This window comes from Rhinopithecus bieti, unplaced genomic scaffold (assembly GCF_001698545.2).
Source record: "Rhinopithecus bieti isolate Rb0 unplaced genomic scaffold, ASM169854v2 scaffold_34391, whole genome shotgun sequence".
Lineage (NCBI taxonomy): Eukaryota > Metazoa > Chordata > Mammalia > Primates > Cercopithecidae > Rhinopithecus > Rhinopithecus bieti.
This window is the reverse complement of record NW_016814542.1, coordinates 96,074-115,203: the sequence shown is the minus strand read 5'-3', so window position 1 is coordinate 115,203 and position 19,130 is coordinate 96,074. Positions and strand designations below refer to the sequence as shown.

General features: G+C 39.6%; 1 protein-coding gene across 1 annotated transcript in view; it reads right to left on the bottom strand.

The window, feature by feature from the left end:
* The window catches only part of LY75 (lymphocyte antigen 75), a 97,955-nt gene that overhangs the window by 16,956 nt on the left and 61,869 nt on the right, over window positions 1-19,130 (bottom strand). The window contains exons 26-29 of the mRNA XM_017851308.1: window positions 16,410-16,575; window positions 14,634-14,801; window positions 12,302-12,418; window positions 466-660 (exon numbers count right to left, since the gene is read on the bottom strand). Coding sequence (XP_017706797.1) covers window positions 466-660; window positions 12,302-12,418; window positions 14,634-14,801; window positions 16,410-16,575 — 646 coding nt within the window. The remainder of the gene's footprint in view (window positions 1-465; window positions 661-12,301; window positions 12,419-14,633; window positions 14,802-16,409; window positions 16,576-19,130) is intronic.

The following is a 19,130-nucleotide window of genomic DNA, read 5'->3' as shown; positions in this document are numbered from 1 at the left end:
AAAAATAGATTTATTTAAAAATTAGGCAAGGTTGAGAGACATTCACTTTGCACAGAATGTCAAAACTCTTCCCCTAAACACTTTATTTATACAAACCCCACGCATTTTTCAAACCCCAACCAAGTTTCACCTCTTCTTGAGGCCTTTCCTTTTTTCTGTCATTCCCCTTTTCAATGTATCAGTTTTGACTTCCCCACAATTTAAGCCTGTATCAATTAATCTAAGGCTAATTTACATTAAACAATAATAAGGAATTTAATGCTATCTCCACAACTACATTTTACTCCTTAGGGTCAAAACCTTGACAGCAGGGCCCATGTCTTTTCCTTCCTCGTTAACCTCTGGAACACCTCGCACAGGACTGAACACAGAGGAAGCATTTGATTGTATGATTCCCGCTAGTGGAACTAATAGCCTTATATTCTTCCCCTGGAGTGAGAGAAAACTCTATATTACTATACTTACCCATTTCAATTTTACAAGCAAGAATGCTGTGCTGGTGAAAATAAAGTGTTTCTTCAATAACATTAAAGGTTTTAATATCCCAGAAGCCATCAGTACTTAAACCAGCCAAAAACTTCTCATTTTTTATAGTTGGTCTTCCTGCTCTCCAATGTGTATATGACAGTGGGGTCTTATCAAACCACATAAGAGAATTATCTAGAGAAGAAACATTGTTTTCCTATGTTTAGAGATTAAATCAAGACTTGAATTACAGTTATACAATAGTTAAGATTTCAAACTTTACTGATTTTCTCTTTTCTCAACCTTCTAAAAGTTTGTATGATTATGTATAACCCTTTAAGATATTTTCTGATTATAACAGTAAATCATGCTCATTTTTAATTTGAATATAAATGCAAACTACAAATATTGACCTATAATTCCACCATCCTTCAGTAATAACATTTCATTTTTGTCATCAAATATTATTTTCCAGAAGTCATTATATGAAAAAGATACTTGCATATGCATGTTTATAGCCGCACAATTCACAATAGCAAAAATATAGAACCAGCCAAAATGCCCATCAACCAACGAATGGATAAAGCAAATGTGGTAATGTGGTATATATGTACCATGGAATACGACTCAGCCATAAAAAGGAATGAAATAATGGCACTCGCAGCAACCTGAATGGAAATGGAGACCATTATTCTAAGTGAAGTAACTGAGGAATGGAAAATCAAACATTGTGTGTTCTCACCAAGTGGGAGCTAAGCTATGAGGATGCAAAGGCATAAAAATGATACAATGGACTCTGTGGACTCAGGGGGAAGGATGGGAGGGGGTGAAGGATAAAAGATTACACACTAGGTACAGTGTACACTGCTTATGTGATGGGTACACCAAAATCTCAGAAATCAACACTGAAGAACTTATCTATGTAACCGCCACCACCTGTTCCCCCAAAACCTATTGAAATAAAAAATATTTTATCTTACATATACATTTAATTGCAATGGAAATGAACATGACTATTTTATTATTTAAAACATGATTGATACATTATAAAAGTCGCCAAAGAAATCTCTTCTCGGGACATAAACTGTTAACAACTGTGCATACTTACAGTCAATTAATTTTTTTTTCTTTGAGACGGGGTCTCACTCTGTCACCCAGGCTGGAGCGCAGTGGCACAATCTCAGCTCACTGCAACCTCCACCTCCAGGGTTCAAGCAATTCTCTGCCTCAGCCTCCCGAGTAGCAGGGATTACAGATGCCTGCCACCACAGCTGGCTAACTTTTGTATTTTTTAGTAGAGATGGGGTTTCACCATCTTGGCCAGGCTGGTCTTGAATTCCTGACCTCATAATCCACCTGCCTTGGTCCCCCAAAGTGCTGCAATTATAGGCGTGAGCCACAGCGCCTGGCCGGTCAATTGATTTTTAAGAAGGATGCCAAGACAATTCAGTATGAAAAAAATAGTCTTCTAAACTGGATATCCACAAGCAAAAAAAAAAAAAAAAAAAAAGGTTGGACCCCTTTCTTTCACCACACACAAAAATTAAAGTAGATCACAGACATAAATATAAGAGCTACAACTATAAAACTTTTAGAAGAAAACACAGGAGGCCAGGCACCGTGGCTCACCCCTGTAATTGTAGCACTTTGGGAGGCTGAGGTGGGTAGATCACCTAAGGTCAGTAAACCAGCCTGGTCAACATAGTAAAACCCCATCTCTACTAAAAATACAAAAATTAGCTGGGCATGGTGGTGGGCACCTATAATCCCAGCTACTTGAGAGGCTGAGGCTGGAGAACTGCTTGAACCTAGAAGGCGGAGGTTGCAGTAAGCCGAGATCACGCCACTGCACCACTTCAGCTTTGGTGACAAGAGCAAAAGTCTGCCTCAAAAAAAATAAAGAAAACATAGGAGTAAGTCTTCATAACCTTGGGGTAAGCAAAGCCTTCTTACACATGCACAAATGACAAAAGAAAAACACTTTTGTGATGGATTGCTGGCAAGATGGCCAAATAAGAACAACTGCAGTCTGCACCTCCCAGCAAGATCGATGCAGAAGGCGGATGATTTCTGCATTCCCAACTGAGATACCGGGTTCATCTTACTGGGACTGGTTGGACAGTGGGTGCAGCCCATGGAGGGTGAGCCAAAGCAGAGTGGGGCAATGCCTCACCTGGGAAGTGCAAGGGGTTGGGGAATTTTCTCCCCTACCCAAGGGAAGCCACAAGGGACTGGGCCTGAGGAACTCTGGCACAGATACTGCGCTTGTCCCACGGTCTTCATAACCACAAACCAGGAGATTCCCTCTGGTGCCTACCCCACCAGGGTCCTGGGTTTCAAGCACAAAACTGGGCAGCCATTTGGGCAGACACCCAACTAGCTGCAGGAGTTCTGTTTTTCCCATAGCCCAGTGGTGCCTGCAATGCCAGCAAGACAGAACTGTTCACCCCCCTGGAAAGGGGTGCTGAAGCCAGGTAGCCAAGTGGTTTGGCTCGGTGGGTCCCACCCCTACGGAGCCCAGGAAACTAAGATCCACTGGCTTGAAATTCTCACTGCCAGCACAGCAGCAGTCTGCGATGGACCTGGGACACTAGAGCTTGGTTGGCGGAGGGGCATCCGCCATTGCTGAGGCTTGAGTAGGCAGTTTTATGCTCCTGGTGTAAACAAACCTGCTGGGAAGTTCGAAGTGGGTGGAGCCCCCTGCAGCTCAGCAAGGCTGCTGTGGCCAGACTGCCAGATTTCTCCTCTCTGGGCAGGGGGTCTTTGAAAAAAAGGCAGCAGCCCCAGTCAGGGACTTATAGCAGACTTAAATGTCCCTGCCTGACGGCCCTGAAGAGAGCAGCGGACCTCCCAGCACAGCCTTCGAGCTCTGCTAAGGGTCAGACAGCCTCCTCAAGTGGGTCCCTGACCCCCGTGTATCCTGACTGGGAGATACCTCCCAGTAGGGGCCAACAAACACTTCATACAGGAGACCTCTGGCTGGCATCAGGCAGGTGCCCCTCTGGGAACAAGCTTCCAGAGGAAAGAACAGGCAGCAATCTTTGCTGTTTTGCAGCCTCCACTGGTGATACCCAGGCAAACAGGGTCTGGAGTGGACATCCAGCAAACTCCAGCAGACTGGCAGCAGAGGGGCCTGTTAGAAGGACAACTAACAAAGAGAAATGAATAGCACGTCCATTCAAAGGCCCCATCCGAAGGTCACCAACATCAAAGACCGAAGGTAGATAAATCCACAAAGATGGGGAGAAACCAATGCAAAAAGGCTAAAATTCCAAAAACCAGAACGCTGCTTCTCCTCCAAAGGATCACAACTGTTTGTCAGCAAGCGAACAAAACTGGATGGAGAAAGAGTTTGACGAATTGACAGAAGTAGGCTTCAGAAGGTGGGTAATAACAAATTCCTCTGAGATAAAGGAGCATGTTCTAACTCAATGCAAGGAAGCTAAGAACCTTGAAAAAGGTTAGATGAATTGCTAACTAGAATAACCTCTGTAGAGAAGAACATAAATGACCTGATGGAGCTGAAAAACACAGCACGAGAACTTCATGAAGCATACACAAGTATCAATAGCTGAATTGATCAAGTGGAAGAAAGGATATCAGAGATTGAAGATCAACTTAATGAAATAGAGAAGACAAGATTAAAGAAAAAAGAATAAAAAGGAATGAACAAAGCCTCCAAGAAATATGGGACTATGTGAAAAGACCAAATCTACATTTGACTGGTGTACCTGAAAGTGACGGAGAGAATGGAACCAAGTTGGAAAACAATGTTTAGGATATTATCCAGGAGAACGTCCCCAACCCACCAAGACAGGCTAACATTCAAATTCAGGAAATACAGAGAACATCACAAAGATACTCCTCGAGAGGAGCAACCCCAAGAGACATAATCATCAGATTCACCAAGGTTGAAATGAAGGAAAAAATGTTAAGGGCAGCCAGAGAGAAAGGTCAGGTTACTCACAAAGGGAAGCCCATCAGACTAACAGTGGATCTCTCTGCAGAAACCCTACAAGCCAGAAGAGAGTGGGGGCCAATATTCAACATTCCTAAAGAAAAGAATTTTCAACCCACAATTTCATATCCAGCCAACTAAGCTTCATAAGTGAAGGAGAAATGAAATCCTTTACAGACAAGCAAATGCTGAGAGATTTTGTCACCACTCGGCCTGCCTTACAAGAGCTCCTGAAAGAAGCACTAAATATGGAAAGGAAAAACTGGTACCAGCCACTGCAATACATACCAAACTGTAAAGAACATTGACACTATGAAGAAACTGCATCAACTAACAGGCAAAACCACCAGCTAAAATCATAATGACAGGATCAAATTCACACATAACAATATTAACCTTAAATGTAAAGGGGCTAAATGCCCTCAGTTAAAAGACACAGACTGGCAAATTGGATAAAGAGTCAAGACCCATCAGTGTGCTGTAGTCAGGAGACCCATCTCACGGGCAAAGACACACATAGGCTCAAAATAAAGGGATGGAGGAATATTTACCAAGCAAATGGAAAGCAAAGAAAAGCTGGAGTTGCAATCCTAATCTCTGATAAAACAGACTTTAAACCAACAAAGATCAAAAGAGACAAAGAAGGCCATTACATAATGGCAAAAGGATCAATGCAGCAAGAAGAGCTAACCATCCTAAATATATATGCACCCTATACAGGAGCACCCAGATTCATAAAGCAAGTTCATAGAGACCTACAAAGAGACTTGGGCTCCGACACAATAATAGTGGGAGATTTTAACACCCCACTGTCAATATTAGACAGATCAAGGAGACAGGAAGTTAACGAGGATATTCAGGACTTGAATGCAGCTCTGGACCAAGCAGACCTAATAGCCATCTACAGAACTCTCCACCCCAAATCAACAGAATATACATTCTTCTCAGCACCTCATCACACTTTTTCTAAAATTGGCCACATAATTGGAAGTAAAACACTCCTCAGCAAAAGCAAAAAAACAGAAACCATAACAGTCTCTCATACCACAGTGCAATCAAATTAGAACTCAGGATTAAGAAATTCACTCAGAACCACACAACTACATGGAAACTGAACAAATTGCTCCTGAATGACTATGGGGTAAATAACGAAATGAGGGCAGAAATAAAGATGTTGTTTGAAACCAATGAGAATGAAGACACAACGTACCAGAATCTCTGGGACACATTTAAAGCAGTGTACAGAGGGAAATTTATAGCACTAAATGCCCACAAGAGAAAGCAGGAAAGATCTAAAATTAACACTCTAACATCAAAGTTAAAAGAAGTAGAGCAGCAACAGCAAACAAATTCAAAAGCTAGCAGAAGACAAGAAATAACTAAGATCAGAGCAGAACTGAAGGAGACAGAGACATAAAAAACCCTTCAAAAAAATCAATGAATCCAGGAGCTGGTTTTTTGAAAAGATCAACAAAATAGACCACTAGCAAGACTAATAAAGAAGAAAAGAGGGAAGAATCAAATAGACGTAATAAAAAATGATAAAAGGGGATATCACCACGGACCCCACAGAAATACAAACTACCACCAGAGAATACTTATAAATACCTCTACACAAATAAACTAGAAAACCTAGAAGAAATGGATAAATTCCTGGACACATACACCCTCCCAAGACTAAACCAGGAAGAAGTCGAATCCCTGAATAAACCAATAACAAGTTCTGAAATTGAGGCAGTAATAGCCTACCAACTGAAACAAGTCTACGACCAGGCAGATTCACAGCAGAATTCTACCAGAGGTACAAAGAGGAGCTGGTATCATTCCTTCCAAAACTATTCCAAACAATAGAAAAAGAGGGACTCCTCCCTAACTCATTTTATAAGGCCAGCTTCATCCTAATACCAAAACCTGTTAGAGACACAACAAAAAAAGAAAACTTCAGGACAACATCCCTGATGAACATCGAGGCAAAAATCCTCAACAAAATGCTGCCAAACCGAACCCAGCAGCACATCAAAAAGCTTATCCACCAGGATCAAGTTGGCTTCATACCTGGGATGCAAGGCTGGTTCAACATATGCAAATCAATAAACATAATCCATCACATAAACAGAACCGATGACAAAAATTACATGATTACCTCAATAGTTGCAGTAAAGGCCTTCGACAAAATTCAACAGCCCTTCATGCTAAAACCTCTCAATAAACTAGGTATTGATGGGACGTATCTCAAAATAATTAGAGCTGTTCATGACAAGCCCACAGCCAATATCATACTGAATGGGCAAAAACTGGAAGCATTCCCTTTGAAAACTGGCACAAGATAAGGATGCCCTCTCTCACCACTCCTATTCAACATAGTATTGGAAGTTCTGGCCAGGGTAATCAGGCAAAAGAAAGAAATGAAGGGCATTCAAATAGGAAGAGAGGAAGTCAAATTGTCTCTGTTTGCAGATGACATGATTGTATATTTAGAAAACCCCATCACCTCAGCCCAATACCTCCTTAAGCTGATAAGCAACTTCAGCAAAGTCTCAAGATACAAAATCAATGTGCAAAAATCACAAGCATTCCTGTACACCAATAACAGACAAACAGAGAGCCAAATCGTGAGTGAACTCCCATTCACAATTGCTACAAACAGAATAAAATATCTAGGAATCCAGCTTACAAGGGATGTGAAGGACCTCTTCAAGGAGAACTACAAACCACGGCTCAAGGAAATAAAAGAGGACACAAACAAATGGAAAAACATTCCATGCTCATGGATAGGAAGAATCAATATCATGAAAATGGCCATACTGCCCAAAGTAATTTATAGATTCAATGCTATCCCCATGAAGCCAGCACTGACTTTCTTCACAGAATTGGAAAAAACTACTTTAAACTTCATATGGAACCAAAAAAGAGCCTGCATAGCCAAGACAACCCTGGGCAAGAAGAACAAAGCTGCAGGCATCACGCTACCTGACTTCAAACTTACTACGAGGCTACAGTAACCAAAACAGCATGGTACTGGTACCAAAACAGATACATAGACCAATGGAACAGAACAGAGAGCCCTCAGAAATAACACCACACATCTACAACCATCTGATCTTTGACAAATCTGACACAAACAAGCAATGGGTAAAATATTCCCTATTTAATAAATGGTGTTGGGAAAACTGGCTAGCCATTCACAGAAAACTGAAACTGGACCCCCCTTCCTTACATCTTATACAAAAATCAACTCAAGATGGATCAAAGACTTAAATGTAAGACCTATGACCATAAAAATCCCAGAAGAAAACCTGGGCAATACCATTCAGGACATAGGCATGGGCAAAGACTTCATGACTAAAACACCAAAAGCAATGGCAACAAAAGCCAAAATTGACAAATGGGATCTAATTAAACTAAAGAGCTTCTGCACAGCAAAAGAAATTATCATCGGAGTGAACAGGCAACATACAAAATGAGAGAAAATTTCTGCAGTCTATCTATCTGACAAAGGGCTAATATCCAGAATCTGCAAGGAACTTCAACAAATTTACAAGAAAAGACAAACAACCCCATCAAAAAGTGGGCAAAGGATATGAACAGATACTTCTCAAGAGAAGACATTTATGCAGCCAACAGACACATGAAAAAATGCTCATCATCACTGGTCATTAGAGAAATGCAAATCAAAACCACAATGAGATACCATCTCACACCAGTTAGAATGGCAATCATTAAAAAGTCAGGAAACAACAGGTGCTGGAGAGGATGTGGAGAAATAGGAACACTTTTACACTGTTGGTGGGAGTGTAAATTAGTTCAACCATTGTGGAAGACAGTGTGGCAATTCCTCAAGGATCTAGAACTAGAAATACCATTTGACCCAGCAATCCCATTACTGGGTATATACCCAAAGGATTATAAATCATTCCACTATAAAGATGTATACACGCATATGTTTATTGTGGCACTATTCACAATAGCAAAGACTTGTAACCAACCAAAATGTCCATCACTGATAGACTGGATAAAGAAATATACACCATGGAATACTATGCAGCCATAAAAATGGATGAGTTCATGTCCTTTTCAGGGACATGGACGAAGCTAGAAACCATCAATCTCAGCAAACTAACACAGGAACAGAAAAGCAAACACCGCATGTTCTCACTCATAAGTTGGAGTTGAACAATGAGAACACATGGACACAGGGCCAGGGGGGAACATCACACACTGGGCCTGTCAGGGGGTGGGGGGCTGGGGAGGGATAACATTAGGAGAAATACTTAATGTAGGTGACATGTTGCTAGATGCAGCAAACCACCATGGCACGTGTATACCTATGTAACAAAACTGCATGTTCTACACGTGTACCCCAAAACTTAAAGTACAATAAAAAAAGAAGAAAAAAAAAAGAAAAAACACTTTTGTGGTATAAGTCAAATCATGGGAGAAAATATTTGCAAATTATTTACTGGATAAAAGACTTATATCCATAATATATAAAGAATTCTCATACCTCAATAAAAAGACTCAATTTAAAAAATGAGCAAAAACTCTGAATAGGGATTTCCCCAAATGTGATATACAAATATCCAATAAGCACATGAAAAGATGCTTAATATCATTAGCCATTAGGGAAATGAAATTAAAATCCCAGTGAGATATCATTTCACACTCACTTGGATGGCTATAAGGAAAAACACACAAACGTTGGCATCGATATGGAGAAATCAGTACTCTCATATACCGGGAATGGAAAATGGTATAGCTGGTTTGGAAAACAACCTGGTAGTTCTTCAAAGGGTTAAACAAAAGATGCAGCAATTCCATTCCTAGGGGTTTACCCAAGATAAATGGAAACATATGTCCATGCAAAAACTTGTATGTGAATGTTCAGAGAAGCATTATACATACTAACTAAAAATGATTTAAAATCTACGTTGTTTTACCTAAATGTCCATCAACTGATACACGGATAAATAAAATGTATTATATCCATAGAATGGAATTTTATTCAGTTATAAAAAGGAATAATGTACTGATACACGCTACAATATGGATAAACCTTGAAATCTTTATGCTAATGAAAAAAGCCAGTCACACGCAAAAAGCACACATTGTATGATCTCATTTATATAAAATGTCCAGAATTTTACATTCAGGTACTCTGTAGAGATAGCAAGTAGATCAGTGGTTGCCGAGGACTGGGAGACAGAGAGGGGATGCTAATGGGTATTGTGTTTCTTTTTAGGCTAGTGATGGTTGCAATAAAGCTTAAAAACAGGGTACTAGGCCTATTACAATTATAAATTGGTATAAAGATTGATGCCATCACTACCTACACATATCCAATGTTGTCCTGGTTATTTCTGATTTTCACTGATTACCACCTCCCAAGGCAAGACCCCTAAACATCTGCCTGCAGCAATGACACATTAGAAGCACTGCACACACAGTTTGGTTATTGTTTGCTGCTTTATATCATCTCATGCCTACCAGTTCCTCTTCCCCTCTCCCAAACTTCAAAGTTATCAATTTTCTGACCAATATGATGTGCAATGGTAGATTTCTAAAGTTGCTTTAAGAAAAAGTCAGCTTTTTTCACTTGGCTTAATGTATCTCTCAGTGGACATACTGTGGCTTCTCATAGAAATTTCTACTCATGGCCCTGCTATTGAAAAGTCAAAAATGTTTCAAAAAAACAAAATTCTTTGTGTAGGTGCCAAATACAATTAAATATTCTATAAGTATATCAATGTAACCAAAAACAGTGACTTACAGTGATTTCTATTCATGGCCCTGCTATTGAAAAGCCAAAACTGCTTTAAAAAACAGAATTCCTTGTATAGGAGCCAAATAAATTAAATATTTTATAAGTATATCAAAGTAACCCAAAACAGTAACTTACAGATGTAAATTAAGTCAGTAAGGATGAGATTCAAACCAAATTTGCCATTTGCCTGAAATGTCTTTCTATACGTATATGTCTGTATATTTTAATAGAAGTTTTATTACTCAAACATTTTATAAAAGAAGATAAAACAAAACAATAAGGGAGTCTTCTGATCTAAATTTGCTTTTTCAGAATATATAACACATTTTCAGTTGTTTCTGATAATATAACTACAACGTATATCAAAGGGTACAATTTCAATCTCTGTCCTGGATGTGGTCTCCATTGCTCAATACAAGACCATTGTTTCTTCAGTCACTTTCAGGTGAAGCCTCAGAATTTTCCAGCTAGTTTCTCTCCATTTTAATTCAAGGGTAGTTAAGGGTCATTAGAGAAAAGGCTTGGGCCAACTAAGTCCTACTATGATGAACTTATCCTCACCTGGTAAACTAAGTCTTTATTGCTTGGTAGTTTAATTTTCATTAACCCTTCTGCAAACCATAAACATTTCAGGAAAACAGTGGTAACCCCAAGAAATAGATGGGTTAGACAGCAAAGGAGAAGCCTATTTTTAAAACAGGCAGATTTGAGTAATTTAGCTTCTTTTCCTTCCCTACCCCTGGTTATCATTGTCCTGTGCCCCTTATCAAACCCTCTTTAGAGTAAATGTATGCTTTTGATGCTCTATGGTCATGGAAAGGTTTTCCTAATTCCAAAATGTCTATGATTTTCAGGACATTTCTGAGCATCTTTCTAAATTGGTCTTGTTTCCTCTATATTAGACTCTGTTTTAAAAAAATTCATATCAATCATATTTGGAATTTGTGGTATTTAGTCCACATTCCAAATATTCGATCCCATTGTCAGACCATGTATCTCATTTTTCTTTTCTTTTCATTTTTTAATTTTTTGAGACGGAGTCTTGAGTCTTGCTCTGTTGCCCTGGCTGGAGTGCAGTGGCACGATCTTGGCTCACTGCAACCTCTGCCTCCCGGGTTCAAGTGATTCTCCTGCCTCAGCTTCCCAAGTAGCTATGCACATGTCACCACGCCTGGCTAATTTTTGTATTTTTAATAGAGACGGTGGCAAATTCCTGGCCTCTGGTGATCCACCCGCCTCGGTCTCCCAAAGTGCTGGGATTACAGGCGTGAGGCATTACACCTGGCCATGTGTCTCATTTTTCTAACGCTTATCATATGTGAGCCAATATAACCCAAGTCAGGGTTACAAACCCAAAGGTGCAACACTAATAGAAGAGTGATTCTGTTCTCTGCTCATCTCACATAGTCAGCGGAAACATAAAGTAAGTATTGAAGATTTATATGGGATGGTGATCATTTTTAGTTAGTCTTGAGTGATAAGTCTTGAATTGCTAGAGGAAAGGGTGATAAAAGAAAATTGATATGGTTTGGCTCTGTGTCCTCATCCAAATCTCATGTTGAATTATGATCTTCAGTGTTGGAGGAGGGGCCTGGTGGGAGGTGATTGGATCATGGAGGCAAATTTCCCCCTTGCTGTTCTCTTGATAGTGAGTGAGCTCTCATGAGATCTGGTTGTTCAAAAGTGTGTAGCACCTCCTCCTTCACTCTCTGTCCTGCTCCATTATAGTAAAATCTGCTTGTTTCCCATTCGCCTCTGACAGGATTGTAAGTTTCCTGAGGCTTCCCAGCCATGCTTTCTGTACAGCCTGCAGAACTGTGACTCAAAGCTCTTTTCTTCATAAATTACCCAGTTTCAGGTAGTTCTTTATAGGAGTGTGGGAACAAACTAATTCAGAAAATTATTTTCCACCATTTAACTTTAAACTCAAAGATAAAGGTATGTTAATGGCAGAGCAGAGACACAAAAACTGTCTTGGTATTTATGTAAGTTATGTTAAGTATGTAATTATACTTTCATGTATTGATAGACATGTACTTTGAAGAACTATGGCTTGATAATTATGTTATAATGAAGTACAAAAACAAATAGAGAAAACTGGCAGATTTACAACTTACTTTCATAAGTTATTCCTAACATGACCCATGAAGCCATATAATTGAAGTAGAGAAGTTGCTCAAGAACAAAGTTATTCTCCTTTTCATCTCGAATACTCAGAATTTGTGATTTTGGATCTGTTAAATAAAAAATGATCAATAATTTTAATGCTTATCTAGAACACTTTGATAGGTTTAAAACATTTTAATTCTCACTTTAATATACTTCAAAACTTAAACAATATTGGACAATTAGAAAGATATGTAAAATAAAATTATGCCATTGTACTAACAGGTTAAGGAGTTTTCAAATGTTTGATGTTAAATTTGGTCTTATGGTATAATGGAAAACTAGTAGCTGAGTAGAGAATTTAAAACATTGATTCACTTCACTTTCCCCTATTTAAAGGTAATTTTCAGTTGGTATAAATCCACCCATAGTAATGATAGACTGTCAAAGATTACTCTATAATAATTAAAACCTCTTAGATGAACTATAACAGGGGTCCCCAACCCCCGGGCCATAGACTGGTACTGTTAGGAACCAGGCCTGTTAGGAACTGGGCCGTACAGCAGGAGGTGAGCAGCAGGCAAGCAAGCATCACCGCTTGAGTTCTGCCTCCTGTTAGAGCAGAGTGGCATTAGATTGACAGAGGAGCGCAAACCGTCTTGTGAACTACGCATGTGAGGGATCTAGCTTGCACACTCCTTATGAGAATCTAACTAAGGTCTGATGATCTGAGGTGGAACAGTTTCATCCTGAAACCATCCACCCCTCCCTGTCAGTGCCAGAAAGGTTGGGGACTGCTGACCTATACGACAGATCTTCCTTTTCCTTAGTTATCAGTATGAGGGTTAAAAGGCTTAATATTTCCCAAAGGGTGTTCCTCACAAAATTAACAAGAAGGTTCCAGAAAAGATCTACATGGATTTAAAAAAGTTTGCAAACATTGGTTTAAACAAAGTTAAACTCATTTATTTATGCCAGTATTTCTTAAGGTATATGTTAATGTACATTTGTTAATGTCCAACAGGAAGCTATGGTGTCTAGTGTTTCTCAATCTTTTTCTTTTGTGTTGGTTATTTTTTTCAACCTTATTCTAAGGATTTTTTGCAGAACATCTCTCAAGACTAACGTTATATAGAGTATGCTTTGGGAAATAATGGTTTGATATTTTCTATAGCAACTTTCACTAAGTTCATTGTTCCATTGGTTCCAACAGTTCCATCATTTGGAAGTCACAGATCCTTAGTGGATATCATAGGTATTATCTGAAGACTCTTGAGAACTGAAAGTGTGAAATGTGCACATCTTTAAGCTTAGCTGCTGCTTTGTGGTGTGTCTTAAGCTTTTGACTGCTCCAACTAACCTATTTTCACTTCCTCATAGTCTAGCTTGATTTAATATCCAGTTCTCTGCTCTCTTGTGTGCCATTTCTTTCCCCCTTCCTTTTTTTTGGAGATAGGGTCTCCTGTCATCCAGGCTGGAGTGCAGCTGGTGCAATCACAGCTCACTGCAGCTTCAACCTCTTGGGCTCAACCATCTTCCCTCCTTAGCCTCCCAAGTCGCTAGAGCTACAGGCATGTGCCATCATGCTTTTAATTTTTTGCAGAGAAAAAGTCTTACTATGTTGCCCAGGCTGATCTTGAATGCCTGGCATCAAACAATCCTCCCACTTCAGCCTCCCAAAGAATTTGGATTACAGGCATGAGCCAATGTGCCTAGCCCATTTCTTTTCCTTTTAAAGGAGAACTCACTTTCCTTACAAACATAGACTAGTTCTTGAATGGATGAGTAAAGAAAGGAGTTATGCCTATACTTTCCATTTTAATTAACACAAATTTTAATACTTTGTCACTGATAATGTAGATATTAGGAGATGAATATTTTTGACATCTAGTTACTAGTGCTAATTAGAAATATTTATAACATAGAAATTTTTTTTTAATTAGCAAAAACAATAAGTAATGACAGTATAATATACTTGATATGGTTTGGCTGTGTCCCCATCCAAATCTCATGTTGAATTGCAGCTCCCATAATCCCCAAGTGTCATGGGAGGGACTCGGTGGGAGGTAACTGAATCATGAGGGTGGGTATTTCCCGTGCTGTTTTCATGATAGTAAGTCTCACGAGATCTGATGGTTTTATAAAGGGCAGTTCCCCTGCACATGCTCTCTTGCCTGCTGCCATGTAAACATATCTTTGCTTCTCCTTCACCTTCTGCCATGATTGTGAGGCCTCCCCAGCCATGTGGAACTGTGAGGCCATTAAACCTCTTTTTCTTTATTAATTACCCAGTCTTGGGTATGTCCTTATAGCAATGTGAGAATGGACTAATATAATACTTACTCAGTTTCTGGCATTTAGAATGAACTTCATCCAGTGTTGTTGCCATATGCCTATTCTTTGTTATTATGAAATTGTAGCAACAGTTCTGAAATGGTATCCATGGAGTATTTAGAACAGGAGATGGACATTTAACACTGTCAACTGGTTTGAACTCTTTTTCAGTCTCATCTAGAAAAAGAGTTAATGGTAAGAATTCTAATTTGAGATATAAATGTTAAATCCTGTTTGCAATCATTAGGCTTGATTTGTAGGAAATATTCAGGAAGCCAAGAAGTAATACCCTAGTGAAGCCTGTCTCTTTATACTCAGATACAGCACACAAAAAGCCAACTTTCTATAGGAAGGAAATTACTTGACACAATTTTCTTACCCCTGCTGTGGAGTGGAAGAATGTAAAAAGTGAGGTGCTATTAGGTTAAATGCAATTTCTGTCTTCCTGCATTACCAAATGTCAAGTACAAGGGACCACCCCTAGAGATACTGTACAAACATATTCATTATTAAAAGTCACCTAACTATAACTTTGAGAATTCGTTTTCAAGTTTCTGTCTACGGATACTATTAATTTTAAAGGAACATTTAAATGAAACACTTGATGTTCTAAATAAGTTATTGCTTTAACCAAGTCAAACAGAAATAATATTTAAAATCTGACATCTACAGTATCTGATTATGATCTTTTTCCATTTTCTGAAAAGACCATACATTCACAAAGATACAAATATAAACATAGTCCACTCAAATAAATTAAACTGATTTAATATGTGGCAGAGATCACTCAGTATCTCTCCTGGATCACAATAAGTCCCTCTGTCCATGAAGCAGTGTCTTCTTTCTACCACAAACCCACAAATGTGACCTTGACAGTTGTAAAAACACTTTCCTCTGACTGGGCTAGAGATTGCACACCTGACTCAGGCTAAGTTCATGAGATTTTCTCTAAGGATTTACAAAGTGAAATTTAGAAATTGTCTCAACTCATCTCCAGTTATAGGTTCAGCTCTATCCCCGTTTTGGGGATCCTGAATTTCCCCTTGTTTTAAGCTAGCTTGAGGTGGTTGCTGTTACTTACAAACAACTGAATCTTTTTTTTTTTTTGAGACAGAGTCTCGTTCTGTCGCCCAGGCTGGAGTGCAGTGGTGCGATCTTGGCTCACTGCAACCTTGGCTCACTGCAACCTCTGCCCCTCCAGGTTTAAGCAATTCTCTGCCTCAGCCTCTGGAATAGCTGGGATTACAGGTGTGTGCCACCATGCCCGGCTAATTTTTTGTATTTTTAGTAGACAGGGGGTTTCACCATCTTGGCCAGGCTGATCTTGAACTCCTGACCTCGTGATCCACTTGCCTCAGCCTCCCAAAGTGCTGGGATTACAGGTGTGAGCCACCGCACCTGGCCACAACCAACTGAATCTTAAGAGTGACTCATAAAAATGTTAGTTGTGATATTATGAATCACAAAAGAATTCTCACAAGTGTAAGCTTTCTACAAGTATAAATGTATGCAGAAAGAGGTAGAGTAACAATGGGACTTTAAAGTGTTAATCCCCATTGTCAGCTGACGTAAAAATAAAACATACCTAAAATAACCCATTAATAATAATATATTTAATATATAATTCTGCTTGAATACAAATTTTCACAAATGTTCCTATAAAAAGACATGACTATAATTTCTTCACAATTCCAAAACCAGATTTTACAAAACCACTCCTCAGAAATTTTACCACTTATGAGACTGTTAATAATTTAAGAATTTAAATATATGAAATTCACATACTTCCTGAATAGTAGCAAATAGCACCTGGTTGATTGTCATTGCAATCAGCTGTTTTCCAGAATCCATCAGTGTCTAATATTACACAGTCTTCAAGTTGCCCATTAGTTTCAGCCCAGCGACTAAAATGAAGACGTTTCCCATCTGACCAACCAAAGTTGAGTTCATCCTGTAAGGAGCAGAAATACATTTCAAGTGGCAATATTCATGTTATCCCTTTGTATTATTTTGACTTCCATGGTCAATCTAATGATTTTTATTTTTTTTATATTTAACACACATTTACATACCATTTACTACATGAAAAGCATTGTTCTAAATGCTTTATAAATATTGGCTTACTTAATCCTTGTAACAACTATATAAGGGAGGTGCTATTATTATCTCCATTTTAAAGACAAGGAAACTAAAGGTATACAACTTTGCAAAGTCCCACGAATACAAACCACACTGCTGGGCCTCTCTGCCAGGCTGTCAATCCCTACAGTCTATGTCCTAACCATTATGCTATGCTGTCTCACACATAATTGGATCCACTGGTTATCAGAAATCAGAAAACTAAAATGGGATGAGGATTACTGATTAGATCAGAGACAACCTGGTGTAGTGGAAAGAATATGGGCTACAGAGCTAAGCCCACACGGTGTTGAATCCTGATTCAGTCACTTACTAGCTTTTGTGTGCCACATCTCCAAATTTCCATCCCCCATCAATGAAACCAGTGTGACACTTAACTTCGTGGGGCTGGAATTAATGGGATAATGTGTAAAGTCTGCAACTTAGGGGCTAGCTGGCACACAGAGAGCTGGTGGTTCCCTTCTTCTGAAGTCCTCAGGCACTGTGGATCTCACACCTCTGTTTTCACACTTGTTGGGGAGAGAAGCATCTTCATTCACTAGATTCTGTTGTGTGCTAGAAGTCTGTGAACATCTGCCTTTACACCCTCCCAAGGTCCTGACCACCCATCTAGGTACAGGAGATGGACTGTGGGGTACAGGCCTATCTGAGCTTCCCCATGGTGCTGCCAGAGCACCGGGCCTTACATACCCACTGCTGAGTCTGGTGCTGGCCTAACAGACCCACTGAGCTAAGCTTTCCTGAGTCCCAAGACAATCTACATCACTAGTTTATTTGAAATATTGAACGAAGCCACACTTAGTGAGTCATAAACAGCAATATAGTCAAGCTTCAACACCACTGGCTGCTTCATTCTGAAATGTTCATGACCAGAGTTCCAGCTGTAATCCTAGCCCCTAACCCTAACCCAGTCAGGGCCTAAGCCACTGTGGCCTCCAGTGTGGAGGCCGCGCGACTTTGCCTGCACTCATCCATACTGCCCTGCATTTCTTCCCCTTTGAGGCACTCCCCACCTAACCCTGTCCCTGATCCTTTGGAATTTCCATTCCATCTAAATAAATCATCCCACACCTTTTATCTTTTCATTGAATACAAAATATTAAGACTATAAACATCTTTTCAGTAATTCTTGATCTTAATTGATCTTAATTTAACTCTGGCTAGAATGCTCACACATTGTTGGTGGGATTACAAATTAGTTCAGCCCCTGTGGAAAGTAGTTTGGAGATTTCCCAAAGAACAAAAATAGAATTACCATTCAACCCAGCAATCCCATTGCTGGGTATACACCCAAAGGAAAATAAATTGTTCTGCCAAAAGACACTCGCGCTCAAATGTTTATTATAGCACTATTCACAACAGCAAAGACGTGGAATCAATCTAGATGCCCATCAACAGTGGATTGGATCAAGAAAATGTAGCACATATACATGATGGCATACTGTGCAGCCATAAAAAAGAACAAAATCATGTCCTTTACAGCAACATGGATGTAGCTGGAGGACATTATCCTAAGTGAATTAATGCAGGAACAGAAAACCAAATACCACATGTTCTCACTTATATAAGTGGGAGCTAAATATTGGGTACATATGGACGTAAAGATGGGAATGATAGTGTCTGGGGACTCCAAAAGTGGGGAGGGAGTGGAGCAAGGGTTGAAAAACTACCTATTGGGTACTGTGTTCACTATTTGGGTGACAGGTTCAACTGAAGCCCAAGCCTCGGCATCCCACGCTGTATGTATTGTAACAAACCTGCACATGTACCCCCTGAATCTTAAATAAATACGTAAATCTGGCTCTTCCAAGGGAATAATCTCCTTTCAGCACCCACAGGAAGGCTATTTGATATTCTATTCTCAGATACCACAGGGGCTGTGAGAAAGGAGTAGTGGATATTTTATCTCCTTTTATTTCCTTTGAGGATTACTTCCTTTGTATCACTGCAAACTCCCCATGACATTCATTGAGAACTTGGTCGCCCTGCTCCTCCCTGACATTCACTAAGATGTCCCAGTTCTTGCTGTCCTCCCGGCCCTACCATTACCTTGGGATGCCTGTGTTCATGTTTCCAAGCCTTCTTGACTTCCTTTAATTCTATGTATTTTTACTTCTTCAAGCTGGGTACTTGAGTGACCCACTGCATGGCCACACTCTGCACTTTACATAATCCAGAGCTGCCTCCCCTCAGACACTGTAAAGGCCAACATCATTTCCTGCATGAATTTATAGAAAAATAACTGCTCTCCCTCTCTCCAGCTGCTTGCATCCTCCTCAGCCTTCCACACAGTGTCTTCTACTTAAATAAAGTAGAATAAATTCCACTTAAATAAAGTCTTATATCGTTACTACTCTGTTTAAAATC